Source organism: Salvelinus fontinalis, chromosome 13 (assembly GCF_029448725.1).
Source record: "Salvelinus fontinalis isolate EN_2023a chromosome 13, ASM2944872v1, whole genome shotgun sequence".
NCBI lineage: Eukaryota > Metazoa > Chordata > Actinopteri > Salmoniformes > Salmonidae > Salvelinus > Salvelinus fontinalis.
The window spans coordinates 30964617-30984127 of record NC_074677.1 but is presented as its reverse complement, the minus strand read 5'-3'; the positions used below and the strand labels follow the sequence as shown (position 1 = coordinate 30984127).

The window sequence follows — 19511 nt, the reverse complement described above, 5'->3', positions numbered from 1 at the left end:
CAGTCTGCACTGGACATCTCAAATGGCAAAATAAGACCTACCAAAATAGCCTTTGTAAAAGTTGTTTTCCAAGAACGGCCTCTTAAGATACGGTAGATGCAGCCGTTCTGTTACAAATAATCATTGCCTTTGCGGTGTAAAGTTCACCCCCGCCCCGCTATCTGCTTTAGAATGCACCAGTGGAGGCTCCTCAGAGGAGGAAGGTGAGGACCATCCTCGGTGAACAGAAAAATATAATATTCAAAAAGTTATCCTTTTTAGATAACTATACTAAATATATTCACGTCACCGAATCATTTATTAAAACACTTTGTTTTGCAATGAAAGTCTACAATAGCCTCTAGCACTCTGTAGGGTAGCACCATGGTGTAGTCGGAGGACAGCTAGTTTCCGTCCTCCTCTGACTTCAATACAAAACCTGGGAGGCTCGTGGTTCTCACCCCCTTCCATAGACTTACACAGTAATTATGGCAACTTCCGGAAGACGTCCTCCAACCTATCAGAGTTCTTGCAGCATGAACTGACATGTTGTCCACACAATCAAAGGATTAGAGTACTTGTACTGAAAGCATAAGCTACAGCTAGCTAGCACTGCAGTGCATAAAATGTGGTATGTTGTTGACTCCGAGAGAGACAATAGTTGAACAGTTTTGAACAAGTGAATTTCTTCACAAATGAAGGAGAAACGAGAGCGCGAGAGTGATAGCTATGTTTCTCACTTTCATTTACTTAGCTAGAGAATGCAGCGAGTTAGTTAAGCCTACGCAAACACCCGGCTCAAACAGAGAGGGATGCTATGTTAGCTTGCTGGCTACTGCTATCCAACACTAGAACTCTTTCAAATCAAGGTAGCTTTTGGTTTTCTAAATGTATTGCCACCAGGTCCCGCCGGTGTAACTGCTAAACTGCTTGCTGTTGACTGTACACTATACTGCATGATTGTAATGGGTTTACTAATGCGTTATTTCTAGTAGGTATGTTGACTATGACGTTAATATGGTGACAACAATGTAGGCTGTGTGTAGCGGTTAGCGTTTATGATATGGTTTGGCTTGGAAAGGTTTTTTGCCTGGTCACAGACAGCTGATGTGTTCTGCACTGAAGTCCACAAACAAGGGGAACTAGTGAGATGTAGATGTGAGAAAGAAGTATATGATGAAATGGATTATGCTGTTTGTATGTGGCTGCTATGAAAGGGTACTGTGTTAAACGGAATGTAACAGCGATAAACATACCTGAATTTGTCCAATTAGAAACTCATTTGCAACTGTTGGACTAATGATTACACCCTAGATCAGCTAGATGCAGGCAAGAGTGTGCAAGGCGTTATTGAATGTGTCAATGTCTGTCACCTACTCAAATGTCTCTCGACCTGTGCACCTGTATTGTAAACTTCCATTCATAGGCTAGGTTGTAGCAACCTCATGATGTGTATAGGGAACATGTGAGTATCATGTACTGAGGTAGCCTAAACCTGTCGCTGTTACATTGAGCTGGTTGAATGGAATATGAATGACAGTCATCCAATATGCTGTAATAGAAATATGGTCATGAAAATTGTCCCCCTCATCTTAAACAGCACCGACAACCACTGGAATGCACTCTGCTCTGGGTTACACAGTCTACAGTAAATCAATTCAGGAGACATTGCATAATATTTTGAGTGTTGCTGACAAAGTTTGAAATAATGACCTGCTTGTTATATACTGGTCTGCGCTAGTCTCCCCCTCTCACTCCGGTGCCTAGAAAAACACAATAGGCAAAAAGCGACTCCATAACAGTGAGCGTCATACACTGGTTGTGACACTGATGATTTGAAATGATCTATCCAGATGGAATGTAGTAAACCATAAACAATGTCTGCGGAATAGTGTAGCCCAAACGACACCACCGCTATTGCTCCATAGGTCTGATTGTCTCAACTTTGTCTCGATGTTTAACAACAAGCTTGTTTTTCGGAGCACTCTCCAAGTGCTGTGTTGAATGTCATCTTTATGGATGTAACAGGTGCTGTCGCTCTTTGACTGAGAGACGAGAGAGGAAATATTAAACATCTCTCTTTCCCTTAAGCGCCGTAGATGTAAACTGCAACACTCAAGAGTGTACAAGTTCTTGATGTAATCTGAACCGGGAAAAAATTATACACGGCAGCAGCACAGAGGGAACGTTGCCTCAGCCTGGCTCCTCTTGTCGTTCCCTTTTTCAAACACACAACCTAAAGTTAGACATCCTTGAGGTTTCTGCTACTTGATGGAAGGTGAACCATGAATAATGCAAGGAAGAGGGAAAACTCAGTCTGGGTCTTTTTATAGCCCAGGTCCTGCGCCCACCGCACCACGTTATCTCTAGCATGCCGCTAACCTCTCAGATCTGAAGGATCAAGAAATAGGAACGGTAGAAAACAACATAAAACTGCGACATAGAAAAGGATGACGTCTATTTTCAGGCGGCGGGCAGCAAGGAAAAAGAGCCTGGTTGGATATATAGCTGTTATTGCTATGTTACAGTATTTAGCGTAACATTCGGGTGGGCATGCAGATGTAGATATGATTTCTCGCATTCGCCCTTTTCTCCGTTCAATACCGGTTGTGTTGAACCACTGCGTTGAGGCCTTGATTAAATGACAAATCTATTATCCTCAAGTGTCAAGGAATGTCAAATCATGGCGTTAATCAGTGAACACAGGTCTCTTGTTTCACTCGTGTATTTTCAACCATGTTTTATGTACACATAATGACAACTGCAACTGCTTGAATGTGTTTAAAAAATCCTCTCACATTTCAACTATGATTGATTGAATCAAGTCTAGTATACAGTGCTTTCAGAAAGTATTCACACCCCTTGACTTTTTCCATATTTTGTTGTTACAAAGTGGGATTAAAATGGATTTACATTTTTAAAAAGGTCAACAATCATTTTTTTTTTTTAAGAATATGCATAATAAACACTATCTTGATTTAAATTAGTAATCAACCCATGTTAGAATCACCTTTGGCAGCAATTATAGCAGAGTCTTTCTGGGTAAGTCTCTAAGAGCTTTGCACACCTGGATTGTGCAATATTTGCACATTCTTTAACAAAAGTGTCTGTCAAGCTCTGTCAAGTTGGTTGTTGATCATTGCTAGACAGCCATTTTTAAGTCTCGCCATAGATTTTCAAGTCAATTTAAGTCAACTGTAACTAGGTCACTCAAGAACATTCAACGTCACCTTGGTAAGCAACTCCAGTGTATATTTGGCGATGTGTTTTAGGTTATTGTCTTACTGAAAGGTGAATTTGTCTCCCAGTGTCTGTTGGAAAGCAGATTGAACCAGTTTTTGGTTTCTTTTTATCCTAACTGTCAGAAGTGTGCGTACTGGTAGCGAAGTCAGGTGCAGGAGAGCAGAGATTTGTGAACAGGCGCACAGTTTTTATTTAGGCAAAAGTGCAAAATGTGCAAAACAGTCACAATAATTATGTTTAACAATAAACATCTTCATGAAAAATAACACGGAAAAAACAAGCCAGTCTGGCGCGTCAACAATACACACGTAACACAAACAATCTTATACAAAGACATGATGGGGAACAGAGGAATAAATACATGTAGATTGATTGGGGAATGAAAACCAGGTGTGCAGGAAACAAGACAAAACAAATGGATACATGAAAAATGGAGCGGCGATGGCTAGAAACCCGGTGATGTTGACCGCCGAACGACGCCCGAACAAGGAGAGGAGCCGTGACACTAACAAACTCCCTAGTCTTTGCCGATGACAAGAATACCTAGAACATGATGCACCCACCACCATGCTTGAAAATATAAATTGGTACTCAGTAATGTGGTGTTTTGGATTTGTCCCAAACATATGGACATGAAGTTAATTTCTTTGTCACATGTTTTGTATGTTTTGACTTATTGCAAAAAGGATGCATGTTTTGGAATATTTTTATTCTGTCAAAGTTTTTTAAATATTTTTATTAAACCTTTATTTAATTAGGCAAGTCAGTTAAGAACAAATATTTATTTACAATGACTGCCTACACCAGCCACACCCGGGTGACACTGGGCCAATTGTGTGCCGCCCAATGGGACTCCCAATCACGGTCGGTTGTGATACAGCCTGGATTCAAACCAGGGTGTCTGTTAGGACTGAGATACAGTGCCTTAGACCGCTGCGCCACTCGGGAGCCCAAATTAAGTTAAGGGATGTGAATACTTTCTGAAGCACTGCACCTTCAGAAGGTACCTTCTTGAGAGAAACATTTAGAAAAATGTTCGGGAACTTTAAATGGGTCGTGGTAAAGGGAGGGATTAGCGGCGAAACGTAGCTTCTCAGCTTGGCGGAGATACAGGTATAAAAACGGGGGATTAGGTGGAAGTGGTGTCTCTTTGCCCAGGTATGGCAATTAGGAGTGGCGGTCCTAAGCCGGAGCCCTGTAACGGGCCCCTGTGTTGGGCTAATACTCATCCAGTTCTGCCTGTTGACTCCACAAAAAAAGAGGCTTCAGCCAGGGATAATGAAAGGAGTGCTGTGTCGCGTTACCCTGGACGACATAATTGAGCTTTGTTCAACATCCGCAGTCCCTCTCCTCCACCACCAATGCACCTCCACTGTCTGGGGCAGCTGCTCGAGAACCACTCTTTTTTACGACAAGAGGCACCCAGCCAGTCAACACAGTGATTATTTAACCAATCCCCCCCTTAACAAAAACACCACAGGTTTGGGCCCTTAATGGTGACATAGACAGAGATAATGAGGGCCGAGTGTGACTGGGAATTGTTTAGTGCGAGTGGTATTGAGGCCAACCACTAACGCGGATGTTGGGGGCAATAATTCAATTGATAACACAGGGCCATTATGGGAATGAATATCCTTGGTTATTAAACAGACATCTCCCTTTATGCTGTGCTATTTTGCTGCCCCCCCACCCACCCTCCCTTATTTAATTTGATTTAATGTTTCCGTTTTTACCTCAAGAATATTGTCTTACTGAATCTGTCTCTGTATCCCCAGGCAAATTTGGGGGTGGTAATCTTTGTATATTATAAATAACAGCTCTCTACCAGGGATGAAAGGCAGTGGTTCCCTCTTTTTTTCTCCCTCACTCTTCCTCTCTCCCAGCCTGCCTGCTACTCATCTATGCTTAGCACGGAGCTTGCAGCATGTGTGAGTGTGGCTGGAATTCATATGAACGTCTCGCTGCGGGGGGAAAGGGGGCAAGTCATTGATATGTGCAGGACGACTCTGATAAACAGCCTGCGCCGGCGAGCGTTCGCTTGATACATTTGATTGAAAAATAAGTGGGGGGGATGTGAGTGAAACAAAGGAATAGGGGCTTAAAAACAGGGATTGAATAGCAGAGAAAGTGCCTGGCTTTTGACCTGTCGCTACCCCAGACACACACACACACACACCTCAGAACGAGCACGCCTAAATATTAAGCACAACACACATAATCTGTCACTAGATTAGACGTGTGTGTGTGTGTCAGTGAGTAGACAAACAAGGTTTGGACTATTAACAAATGGATGTGGTGTTTGTTTTTTATGAATTCCATTAAAATATACCCAGAGCTGTGATGGCGTTCGTTTTGCATTTAGTTTATTTTTCCTATCCCTTTGTTTTATCTTGCGTCAATCTCCCCCTCACGCTGTCTGATGCGTCGACAACTGCCTGGCTCGCCTGGTCCTAATGGGCTGGAAACGCCTGTGAAAAAGACCCTCGCCTCACCGCACAGCTCGGGCACTCGGGGAAAGAATACCAAAATGAAAACGCCAGCAGAGCCAGAGGCGTCTCACAGCCACTTATGGCTGGATTAGGATCATCTACCGATGTGTCATCTAGCTGTCGCTCGCATTATTACAGCTTTGTTCACAATGGCAAGGGCGGGAGCACGGAGGGGGGCAGGGGAGGCATTGCACCCCCCTCCCCCTACCCACATGTTGTGATATCAGCCTCTGGATGTAACAATGCCTGGTTTCTTTCATATCATCAATAATGTTTTTCCCCTTGTATTTATGAGGCAAAGAACAGCTAACCTTAGCCACCACTAAAGGATAGATCGGTGGAAGAATCCAAACAAGTGCAAACGCCACTGTCAATTAAGATTAATCATCATTATGCAAATGTTTTGGCAGAGCAGTGTCAACACCTGACTGAGATCTCTATTAAAAAGCATTGAGCGAGGCAAATAGACTGACAGCTTGAACCCCCCCCCCTCTTCCTCCCTCTTTCTCTCCCTCCCTCTCTGTTCTCCTTGTCACATTGTTGGCCCCCTCTTTTGACAAATACCTTAATCTGACTGTGTGCGCACGTGGGATGGACGGTATGCGTGGTTCTTAGGGCCCCGAGTGAGGGACGCTCCAGAGGGGGAGACTAATGGGGCTAGCTCCCCCAGATAGGCCTCTCAGCCTCTCCATTCCCAGGAACATTGAGGACAACTCTTCAATTCTAATTTATTTTATGGTGACCCTTCCTGCTCCAATGCCGCCACCTCTTTTCCTCTCCTCTGTTTGCCCCTCTATGCGCGAGCATCATCTCAAGTTGTTCTAAGATTGCTATGGAGGATGGAGAAGATGAAAGGAGATGAAGAAAAAGGGCAATGTTCCTGGGTGTCGGCGGAGAGATATTTGTGGAAGCAGTAATATGTAAGCGCAGCCGTCTGTCTTTTTGGATTCAGTTTATTTATTTTGATTTGATTCTTTATTTTGATGAGCTGACATGTAATGTTAATAAAAATGTGTGCAATAGTAGGAAAGCCTTTGTCAACTCCATGCAGGAATAAAGAGATTTGAAGGACTTGTTCTTGAAACAATTTCTAAATGTTTCCATACTGTTCATACATGAAGGTGGATTCATATTTTAAAATGTAGATTATTCAACCCCTAACCAAACAGATGACTAAACCTCAGTTTGTTGTTTTTGTTGGTTTGGTGATTCAGTTGAGTACACTGTTTTAATGGCGTTACTAGTGCTCGTTTCAGGTGGTTTTTAATGCTGTCGTCTAGCGGGGACCCCTGCGTTGAGGGCCGCCCATGTACAGAACTATGATGTAGAGCCAGCCGGGTCAGCTGGCGAGGTGAAAAAGTTCAGATTTATACGAGGCGCGCTGTAACAGCTCAATAACGCAGGCCTGTAATCTACTCCCGTTTCAAACACAGGTCTGATTTACGAGCCAGCACGCCACTCCAGCGCCCGAAATTAGGTGTTCAGCATATGTTTTGTTGACATAAATTTGAAATTTATTGCCGTTGTCAAAACTGACTGTTGGACAAAGTTGCTTATTAACTGAGTAAATGGTTTGAGAGAGTTTTATGTCAGCTTCCTTAATGACTACAGTTAGTCTGTTTCAAACTAGACCCCACCCCAACACACACACTACCACCCCCCCATCTTCTGTTTCAGCAGCAAAGCAAGAAAGCAGCTGGTCATGGGGTGGGCCTGAGGTGTGTGTACAAGTGTGTTTGTGTGTGTGCATAGGGAGGGAGTTAGTCCTGAGGGGACTGGGAGCTGCCACAGTTCACACAGAGAGGAAAGGGAGGGCAGGGGTCTTATGTGCGGTTACATCTGGCGGAGGTGTCAGAGCTCCTTGGTCAGAAAGTGGAACTTATAATAATTGCGCAGTCGTTTCGGCTTTTTCCCCTCTGTCCACCGGCACCCACCCCCATATCATCTGCTTTTTAGCCAGGCTAATGGACGCATGGGACAGGAGACTGTTAGCCCAAGCAAGGGCTGCTGACTGCCACTGTGCAAAATCTCCAGCAAAGGTCACTCTGAGTTTCTGCTGCCTGTAAAATTAAGTAGCCGTAAAAAGAAATGCTTCCATAGAAAACACAAAGTTAATGGTAATATTAACGTTGTTGCTTTCTGTCATTAACTTTTTTGCGGAGGGTGGGTTGGGTTTCATTCAAAGTAGTTATCCGTTTTTTCTTGGCAGTGTTCACATTTATGTAATGCTACAGTACATTATAGTATTATTTTAGGCAGGTTGCCTTACATTGTGTAGGTATTCTTAGCTTTCCCAAAAGAATCGCTACACTAGTGATTATTCCGTGACAATTGCAATAGCCCTGCCTGACTGAGCGTTCTCAATTGCCCAGCCTAATTTGGTTTGAAACACATGCCTCCTTAAGCTCCATAGCGAAGAACAGACGTAGCATGTTGCAACTATTCCCTAGTATCCTAAATGTACAGCGCCCTATAAACCACTGTCAGTCTGTTAGAAACACCATCAGGTTCCTGTCTGCTTCAGACGAACCGGTCCTCAGTTAGATTCAGCTCCATCTCTCCAGATGGACAGCAGCCTCCCGTTTCCCACACCTCCCTCCTCTCCATGCATTTAAGGTAGAGTCAGTACACATGCTCCTCTCTCTCTCCAGCCCCTTGCAGTCCCCTTAATAAGTCCATCTATTTCTTCATCAGCGTGCTGTACCAGGGGACAATGGCCAGATTGAGGGGCTACAACAAAAGGCCTTTGAAAAGCCTCCCAGAGTGTGTCCCCTACAGTAAGACGTTGTGCCTGTGTGCATCAGTCAGGGTCCCCAAGGTGCGTGGACCCCTGGTCTTTTCCCAGCTCCTCTCTTCTGCCTCAGCCGCTCACCCGTCCTCGTCTTTTGAAGTGGCCCCTTTTTATTTTTGAAGGCGTTTACAGGCCTATTTAATTACTTACAGCTTGCCTAAGGGCTTTGCTGCCTCATTCTTTCTTTTGTTTGTCGAGGTCTCTCCCCGAATCCTACTCTGTTAAGACAGCCATCAGGATTTTGGAAGGTTTTTCGCTATTTTTATCGGGGGGGATTTTCTCTCACGCCTCTCTATCTTTGTTCATTTTCTCTCCCTCTCCTTACCCTCAGTCCTCAAAACTGTTTTCCATTCATCTTTATTGAATTTACACCAGACATCCTCGCTTCATAACTCTTGCCACCATCGTCACAGACTTCCTGATTTCAGTCGCAGCACAAAGGAGTTGTAAATCAATTTTGATTTGGCGAATGACATCAATCAATCGTCATTTTGATACCCAACATCCTCAGCCCTTTTGTGAGACGCGAAGATGGATCGCTGTGTCAAGTTTATGAAGTTTAGCAGAGCTCCCTATCAAGGGTATTGTTTCCCCAAGAACTGGCACACTAAGACTATTGTTTCCGTCATCTGATGTGATACCAAGACACTTCAGCTTGAAGTGCTCTGATTATCACCTCATTCAGACATACAATGCATTAGACAAAAAAAATGCTCCTCACCTGAACATTAATATAAAAAACTAATTTAGTGCATAGTTTTCACTCACATTGTAACGGCAGCCTTCCTCCTCTTCGTCTGAAGAGGAGGTGTAGCAGGGATCAGACCAAGACGCAGCGTAGTTATTGTTCAACATGTTTAATAAAAGACGATAACGTGAACACTACACAAATACAAAATAACAAACGTGGCAAAACCGAAACAGTCCTATCTGGTGCAAAGAACACAGACAGAAGACAACCACCCACAAACCCCAACACGAAACAAGCTACCTAAATATGGTTCCCAATCCAGAGACAATGACAAACACCTGCCTCTGATTGAGAACCATATTAGGCCAAACAACAAACCCAACATAGAAACACAACATATAGATAACCCACCCAACTCACGCCCTGACCACACTAAAACAAAGACAAAACCAAAGGAACTATGGTCAGAACGTGACACACATCCTTTTTTACATAACATTTTCTCTCAGCTTTCGACTCAGTTTCGTAACATTAGTTTTATTTGTGCACAAATGGAATTGTGAGAACTGTAGCATATGTCTTTGTTTCCCATTCTGAGACCTACAGCATTTGGCGCAGAGGTGCAAACAATGAGCTAATTACTTTTCTGGTAACAGTTACAGAATGTTGTAAGTATGCTAATAAAAAGACATGTTTAACAAATTGCCAGTGGTCTTTGAGCTCCGGCGAGGCCCACTTAAGCAAGAACATCAATAAAACAATAAAGGGCTTACCTGCTAGGGGTGAATTCTTTGACATTTGATGGGGGGGGGGGGGTAGTGAACAGTGGTTTGAAGTCGTTCTGTGTGTGTGTGTGGACTGTCAAGCCATTCTTGACCTACTTATCTCTTCCTTGAAGGATGAAATGTGTCCTGAAGCTAAGTGTGTGGGTGGGTGCGGCATGTCTTTCTCAAGTTAATTGAAGCTATCTGTAAAAATTACAATTTGTTTGTCAATCTGTGTGCCCTTTAATTGCTTCAGAACATATTTAGATATGTTTGAACAAAAGCCTGTTTTGGTTCTGCCCCCGGGTGTTTGAGGTTTTTGCAACAGATTGAGTTGTCAAGGTTCCTACCGCATCTCCAAACTGAAATCTTCCAATAGGTTGTCTTTCGGTCCTGTCGACGGTTGTGCAGTTATCTAACCCCCAGTTTTCTTTTCTGTGTAATTAAAGATTGACCCTTGGTTTAGGTTTGACCCTCTGGGCCACAACCATGTAGCCCTGCAGTACGTTGGTTCAACGCAGGCCTTTCAGCTTTAAAAGCACCAACATGTTTTCTTTCAGGCGGCAGCCATTTTGACTTAGCGTTAAAGGAGCCATTCCCATAACAAAGTTATTATATAATAGGAATTGACAGCGGGACTCAACTGGCGCGGCATCATAAACGGTCGTAACATCATAAAGGATCGTAACATTAACCTGCTTGCCTTTTACGTCTCTGTGTAAATCATCGTCCACTTTATAGGACCTAATCCATCCACTACTCTTGAGTTCTGTGATGAGTATGCATGCTCGCCACGGTAACACCTCCGGTGGAATAGCATTTAGTGATTTATAGCTAGAGTAAAGTAAAGTTCCGATGCTGTCTTGCTATATTTATTTACGTTTACTGTTATGTTTTGATGTGCTAATTAATGGTCGGTGACATTGTCTTAAAAGACTATCTGAGAAGCAAAGTGTTTGACAATACGAGGATATCATTGTGAGCAGCACAGTATACAGGGATGTAGGCAGCTGAATGGCAATTCACAGGTTTCATTCATAAATGTATCTATCTGTCTGATTTTACATTGATTGTGAAATCCGGACAATGTCCTGATGATATGTTTCTTTCTCATCTTTACAGGAAGCTGCACAGCGGAATGAAGACCTATGGATGTGAGCTTTGTGGGAAACGCTTTCTGGACAGCCTACGCCTTAGGATGCACTTGCTGTCTCACTCAGGTAAGAATCAGCACATTCTACACTATATTAGAACATTACATAATGGAATTTAATATTGGCTGTATAATGTACAGGCTTGATACGGAAATGGGATATCTAGTACTCGTGCATATGACTTAATGAACTGATAAAGACCTATAACATTGGATCTATTTCAGGATTTACATCGGGCTGCAGTGGTTTTAAATCAACGTTCAGTGGAGATATTGGTCCCATTGGTTATGGCCTGGGCCATGACATTAGCCGTCTAAAAGCCATGTAATTCAACACACAGCGTCTATTGATCCAGCCAGGCTGACACTCTGTCCACGGACAGCCTGTGGATTCAGGGGCCTACTTAGCACAGTTGGGCTTTTTTTTATTGGACTTCTTTTTTAATAGGGAACTGAACTCGTCTCCCAAGGCCTTAAGTGCAGATGGATTTTAGACTGTCTGTAAAAGCCATGGGACTCTGGGTTGCCTGTTGGTCAACCCCAACCATGTGTGGGTCTCCCCTTACCCCGCCACGTGTTGGCCTGATCTAACCTCGGGCCCACCCGGACTACATATACCACTACGTATGTTTCTACGTGCTGTACAACCACTTGATTCTCCTTCCACACTGGAAACACAACAGTCAATCAGTCAGTGAAGTGTTTTTTTGTTTCTCCCCCATTCTTTGTAAATGAGATATGTCATGTCACTGTTGTTTGTTCTCCCACAGTCATGTATGAAGGACTTTTGAAAAAACAAATTAATATCTCAATTAATGCCGGAGTCTGGGGCCCCGGGATTTAGTAACACACGTTTTGATTTGTCGCAGTGGCGTCTCTCCCGCCATGTTGCGGTGCGGAGATGAATGAATCCTCATGCTGTGCCGGTGAATTGGCTCTGTGCACGACTCAGCATGTAAAAAGCCTGCTTTAAGGAAATATATTATGTTTAATTTAGAATCCCCTTCCAAATCCCCACGACAACACACTTGCTACTCAGAGAACACAAACACATTTCTTGTTCGACATCCATAATAAAAAGCATGTCTATATTAGAGCTGGCCGTGACATTTCTGAATACAACAGTGTAATAACTACAGTGCAGGTCGGAGACCCCAACACATTCTCCCAGCCTCCCTAGTTTCTCAGATTCTAGAGCCAAAATGCCATGACCTTAAAGAGTTTCTTCTTCTCTTGGAAAATCAGCAGAGTTTGCCTTGTGCTGCAGCCTCCGACAACTCCTGCTGCGACAGTAAGATGGTGCATGTAATTAAACAATCCTTGGGGGAAGAATTATTGTGTGGTGGAAGTTTTAAAGTGAGTCCGGGTAATCCCGGGCTCAGACGCGTCTCCTTGCCTCAAAGAAAGACTGGAGAAGACTTCAAAAGAGGGTTCTACTACATCTCGCCTAGCTCCCCAGCACCAGTGGAAACCAGTCTTTAGCAGCTAGGCTGCATAGTAAAGGATGACCTGTTTGGCCTTAGTTTCCCCAAACTGATTGAGTTCAGGTCTGGTCTGCAACATAATTAACCAAGTCATTCAGCAGATTATTGGTTCAATCATCAGAGTTGTGAATCATGACTAGCACATTCCAGTGCAGCGGTTACTAAACTATAAAGTTGACTGCTTTCAACAGGTAATGGAGTGGGTGAATACTCTGGCCTGACAGATGGATGTTGGCTCAAATTCTTGGTCAACCTCCAGAAATACTCTGTAATTCATCGAAGTTGTCATTGAGTGTCAAGCTAAAAAGGAAAATGGCAAACATGGCTGGCAGCGTCGCGAAGACAAAAGGATAATCGTCTGCCTGCCTTTTTACAAACATTTGAAACTCTAGGAAGAACCACAAGAAATGATTCCCCTCACAAATGAAGAGTGAGTAAAGGATGTGGGCATTGTATTTTTAGCTCCACCTCCGAAACTTTTGCGGTCCTAGCTTGCTTGACGCACAATACCAACCTGTGCTGTGTACACGTCAGTGTTGACACATTGGAGCTTTGGTCTGGCGTAAAGCAGACAAGTGCTTCTATCAAGACAGCAATGGTTTTGGGGAGACTAGTGATGAGCCGAAGCCCTTTGATTATTTATTTATTTATTTTTACCTCAGACTCAAGTCTTTTTTTCCCCATCCTGGCCTCAGTGTCTGCCTTGATTTTTATCATCTCTCGCTCTAAAATGACACATTACAGGCCCTTGTGCTTGCCCCTTCCTCTCCCCCTCTACCCACCACCACCACCCTTCACCTAGCCTCAGACATACAGAGAGAGAAAGAGAGATGGAGGGGAGGAGGAGGAGTGCTTGTTGGTATGCACAGTGTACTGTGTGTGATGTGTACCATTTCAGCCGTCGCTGCCCCTCCCTGCTCAACTCCGCCAGTGCAGCCTGTCTCCCTCGCCTGCTCTCATTCACTGCGTGTGCTTGTTTTATCGGAGACTTGGCGGCTCGCCAGTCTGGGCTGCCTGCCACAGCAGAGGGTACAGTATGTACAGTGAGTCTTGTGCCAGTTTCTTTTTTTTTTTTTTTGCATTTGTTATGAGTGGAGATTATTTTTATTTTTTTGCCGTGGTGTTGGCTGATCCCTCGGAGAGAGGAGGGTACCTGTTGAATGAGGGAGTCTGGTGGCACCGACGCAGTAAGCTGATTAGGGGGCCACGGGTGGGCTTGGGGCCCGATAAAGGAATGCCATGTGCCGGTGTTTTTCCCCAGGTTAATGTCACCTAGGAGCCGGGGAGGGGGTGGCAGGTCTGCCTGGAGGAACAGTGACTCAGAGTTTTGGGATGGGAGAAGCTCTGGCCCATTCAGGGGTGTGATGTGAAATGCCATGGTATCCCTGTTGGTTGAGTGTTTTGGAATAGTCTTGGCCCACAAATACTTAGATGATTCATAGAGCTTATTCAGATTGAAGAGTTCTAGCAGAGGCACTGCGATGAGATTGACATAATGTATACATAAATGTAAGTATATGCTTTATATACATTTAACTATTCAGCAAGCAACTTTTCATCTTAACCATATTACAAACTTGAATAATGCAACAGTTCACAAGCATGTGAAGACAATTAATGGTTTATTTTCTCATCCCTACACTCATTACATTTTAGCTTCAAGACAAAAGCCCTCTAGCTAAAACTAAACATGTCTTCATGAAGTATGTTAGCCTATCAAAAGTGAATGATTACCACGCCAAGCTTAAAACATTAGAACAAAGCAGGCTTCATTTTTATAAATATCATGGAAATCATCACGTGGTAAAACAAATTGCATCTGAAAACGCGCGAGTTGACATCAGCTGTTTTATGTGGCTGATTTATTTATTTTTTAAACTACGGCGACAATTTCACAATGTAAAGTAACTGGCTGTTACTGCAATTTCATTTAAAAACTCAATAAACAAGTCTCAAATGTAAGGAAAACATCTATACATTTCAGATATTTCAAAAACATTGCTCTGCAATTAGGATTTTTACTGTAGGGGTGTTGGGCTCAGAGACAATTATGTTTACACTGCCCTGCTCGGAGGGAGATGACTCTCGAGGAAGGAAGTTTACATTACAGTAATGTCTCTTGAGAATCTCTCGAATCTCCTTAATTCTCGTCAATGTGAAAAGAGCCATAGTTACATTTTGAAAGCACATCGGTTATTTTTATGATGAGAATTTTCTCTTCCCAACCATGGCTGTTCAGGCTCGGTCAGTGGAAAAAATACGGTATGTACCATCAAAGTAAGTGCTAATCCTCTGTTTACAGTACATAACCATCCGAGAGTTAGCAGATTAACCAGATGTATAGGCAGTCAAGTGGCACTCACACACACACACACACACACACACACACACACACACACACACACACACACACACCCCGAACATAGTCATTCAAAAACTACGCATGCATGCACTCAGAACACACTACATCCAATCGATGAAACCCTGCTATGATCATTAATGCCGGTGGACTACCAGGAAAAAGGAGGCATGCCACCTGTTTTGGGGTTGCCAGATATTTCTGCGATGGCTCACTGTTTGTCCCACCACCCTGGGGATTCTTCAACTCCCATTGCTAGCATTGCATCGCCTCTCCTGTTGGTCTTCCTGCTCTAACCCTTACTTGTGTTACAGTGTTAAACGTTAATGCTCTCTCCCCCATGGTTGTCTTAGACCTGTACCATGTCACCAAGCTGACTGTAAATATCAATATCATTGGGTTGCCATTACAGCACAGAGAAGCCAAGGGCCAAGATCTCGGCTCCCCCCCTCCTTCCTGCCCCCCCACCTCAAATCAACCCTGACATAGTTAACTCTCAGTGTACCTGACTAACACCTGCTCCCACTTCTCTGTGTGCACCATATAAATGGCTAAAGCATTAAGACATTGAAAAATGTGAGGCATTTGAAAAAACGAGTGCTGTGGAGGGGAGGAGAGGGAAAAAGACAGAGGGGGGAGGAGGAGAAAAGCCCAGTGGAAGGTGTTCCCTCCCTTGCTGTCTCTCTCGCTGTCTCTCTCTCTCTCTTTCCCTCTGCATCCCACTCTCTCTGTTTCATTCTCCCTTTGCTACTGCTCTCTCCTCCCTCTCTTTCACTCACACGCTCTCCTCCCTCATTCACTTTCTCTCTCTCTCCTTCCCTCTGCCTCACTCTCTCTCTTTCACTCTCCCTCTGCCACCATTCTCTTTCACTCTCTCTCTTTCACCTTCTCTCTGTCTCTCTCCTATCCATCTCTCTGCTGTCGGTGCAGAGAGTGAGGAGTGGAGCTGCTTGGCGGAGCTCTCTTGGCCCCGCTCCAGCTCTTCCCTCACTGATGACATCATGGTTGTGCCGGCAGGTCTGGATGTTCTGCCAGCATTCCAGTGCATTTATGATCGCTCGCAGATGTGTGTCCAGGAACATACTGTACCCAAACCATAAATTAATGAAACTTGACTGCCTTCCAAGCCACATATTCCAAAATAGAGAAGGGCCTTGCGACTTGAGACAGGGAAGGGAGAAGAGGAGGAGGGAATAGGGGGATGTTGTGGAGGGAAATCTCTGTTAAAAAGTTCAGGAGAAAAGAATGACTATGGAAAACAATGACCAGTGATTTACATGTATATTTTTCACAACAGCTAACACCATAGTCCACCGCCGCCACTCCTTCCCTCCATCCCTCCCTCCAGTACATTAGCACAGGATGACAGACAGCGTGGATAAATGGGCTGAGCTTCTGTTTGGCCGCGTGCCCTAACTCCTTTCTGGGGGTTTAAACCCATAATACTTTCCCTGACCTGTTGATGTACATTAAACCCCTATTTAAAACAACACTTGAATTATGTGGGGCATAAATCTGCCTACATTATACAGGTCCAAGAGAGATTATTGGGTCCTTGGTCGTAATGGCCTCAGTAATTGTCTGGCAACTGGATGGAACCAGTTAAGACATCCATCCATCTGGAATGGGACTTGACTGGGAATAGTGTTCCCTCAGTAAACTGTGCCCTTTTAGCCGGAACTCAATGTACTTACCTGGCTGCACTCTATAAGTCTCTGAAAAAAGTGATGGTCTATCTAGGCTGTACACTATGTGAGAGGGATGGCCTAGGCCCCTCAAACTCCACTCTGGACCTCGAAGCCAGTTCCACTGCATTTTTTCATTGTTCCCCTCTAATCAGGCACTGATTTAGACCTGGGACACCAGGTGTGTGCAATTAATTATCAGGTAGAACAGAACCAGCAGGCTCCGGACCTCGTAGGGTAAAAGTTGAGTACCCCTGGCCTAGGCTGTACTGGACATAATGTGAGAGGTGACACTTTTGGCAGTGAGTCATCTATCATTAAGCCATGACAGCACTGTGAATGTGTATTGATTATCTTAAGGTTCTTGACTATTCCACCAGTAGGTGAGGCGCAACAGTGTTTGTATCACTTTAGTAAATCATTGATTACTACTGAATGTTGTGTCAAAGTTAGCTCACTATCTAAATTGGATCCTGTTTTAGTAACCTGCTATATTATGTGGTACATTTTTAAATCTGTGTGTTTTGACTGTTCTTGTACCATTCATTGAATTCTATGTCTTGTACTACATACAAACATCACCTAGAACGTGTTTCATTCTGTTGGCTAAAAATGCATTTAGCCCCGGCCTTAGATCTTCGCAACGAGGTCAGTTAAATCGAGTCAACATATTCTCAATGATTTACGATGCTTTCAACTTCACAAGTAGCGCCCATCGAATTACATCGCCGACATGGCATTTTATTTATACGATACAATACGAAATTCTAAATCGTCTTGTCCGTTAACAGTCCTTTTGTAAAAACATCTCTGGTGCACCAAAACAAACCTCAAAAGGAAGCTCCCAACTAGCTCATAATACCCCTGTAGGAAGAAAGGATCTGGATCTTACTTTGTCAGGGTATTGCTGCTTTAAATCCCTTTGGTTGCTAAGTAGCAAGTGCCCCTGTGCTCTAATGGGCTGATTTGGTATTCAGCTCGATGCCGGCTCTTATTTTTGTATGCGAGACAAAGTGTTTTGATGGAGGGTGATTGCGGCAGTGTCTGGAGGCTGTTTTTCAGTTTTATGAGCTGTACAGTACACTGTGTGCCTTTCTAAAACAGAACACATCCCATTGAATTTTGTATTTGCTTCATTTTTTTCTCCCTCTGAAGTGCTCCTGTCAGAGACGAGGAAAAGAGGTGGGGGCGGGGATGTCCCTCACGGGTTCAGGGGAGAGAGAGACTGAATGGAGGTGCAGCTCTTATTCCTATAATAGTGAATGTTGCTCAAACGGCTGGACTTTGCTTGCTCTAGGTATTTTATTTTGGGAGTAACTCTTTAGTGGAAGATCCCTGACAATGGCTCAAATAGGGAAGGGCAGGCACAATGGATTTGTCAGAATGACGCAGCCATTTATTTATTTGTTATTAGTGATAATCATTCTTTCCATTAAGCAATTCAGAGGAATGCCATACAGAATGATGAAATATAATGGTAGCATCAACACTGATCCCTTAAATGTCAACCTTGTCCCCTTTACAAGACATGGAAGTTGATATTCAGGAAGTGATGTGAAGCAGTCATGATTAGTCAGAATAATACTTGCAAGGAAAGCCAGCAATGTAAACAACGTTTACGGTCAAAAGTAATTGCAATTGAGAGGTGATTTATTATTTTTAGAAATTTTGGTCCCGCTTTAATTTACATTCAGCTTATAAAGGCATCATAAAGCCTTCATAATCCCTTCATAAACACTACATAAATGTGTAACAAAGCACCTATAACTATGTAATGGTTTATAAAGGGTTCATAAATGTGGCGTAACTGTGACATAATTTCCAATGTCACATGTGACATAACCCACTGTGTTGAATATGATATAAAGATGTGCTTTATGAAGGATGACATGTTGTGCTGAAGGATGTCACACGCTCTAAAGTTTAGTCATGTTAGTCACATTACACCTAATCTCATTCCCAGACAGGTCTAGTGGACCAACTCATCAAACTTGGCCTTCATTGGTTAGGGTTAGGTTTAAAAACACATATTAAGAATAGAAATTGTGAGAATGGGCAGGGATAATCAATCATTTTTACTTTTTTACTGTGTTAAGTAGTGACGATAGTGACGATGACAAATACTTTACTGTGTAAGGTCACAAATACTTTACTCAGTTACACTCCCACTAAGGCCAACTCTGAATGGTTGATATCCCAGGTTTATATGTGCTGTGTGCAGTAGCCTGGGGACGACGTTACACCAAGAACCACTTACCTTGATGAAAACCCCCAACCTAAACACATTGAAAGTGTCTATCTTCTGGAACCAAGTTACATGTTCCTTAGTACACAAACACGCATACAACAACAACGAGCCATACTGCACAGTGCTGGTCCCAGTCAGGTCTTTGACATGTTCACCCACTCCCCTGCTGAAAGATCAGCCACAAAATGTTGGCAGCATTGTAACTGGTTGTAATTTAGACCTGGTCTCCAGCATGGGTAACAGAAGAGGAATACCTGGTGAGGTAGTCTCAGGTTGGACTAATCCAAATCATCGTGGTTCTGACACGCACACAAACGCAAACTTTGCAGGTCCATCAACCCATTTAAATACCTCACACAGTAGCATGTGGATCACGAGAGAACCTTTGTGTAGTGTCCTGTAATACTTAGTTTGGAGTGAGACACCTTTAGTCATTCATAACACATCCATAAAGACTCTATATTGCATGACACTGTACTTAATTTAATAATAACATGTACTTAAATGACTTGTATCATATGACGCTGTACTTACTACTAAGTCAGACACCTTTGGTCATTCATAACATATACATAAAGGCTTAATGATGTAAACACAAATGTTTTAAAACTCAGGGAATTATCAC

The 19511-nt window shown here is 43.4% G+C and overlaps 1 protein-coding gene across 2 annotated transcripts in view; it reads left to right on the top strand.

Annotated features, from left to right (window-relative positions):
• LOC129868435 (zinc finger and BTB domain-containing protein 16-A) overlaps positions 1-19511 on the top strand; it is a 155720-nt gene that overhangs the window by 68267 nt on the left and 67942 nt on the right. For both annotated transcript variants that reach the window (XM_055942407.1, XM_055942406.1), the window contains exon 3: positions 11080-11177. In XM_055942407.1, the coding sequence (XP_055798382.1) occupies positions 11080-11177 (98 nt within the window). The remainder of the gene's footprint in view (positions 1-11079; positions 11178-19511) is intronic.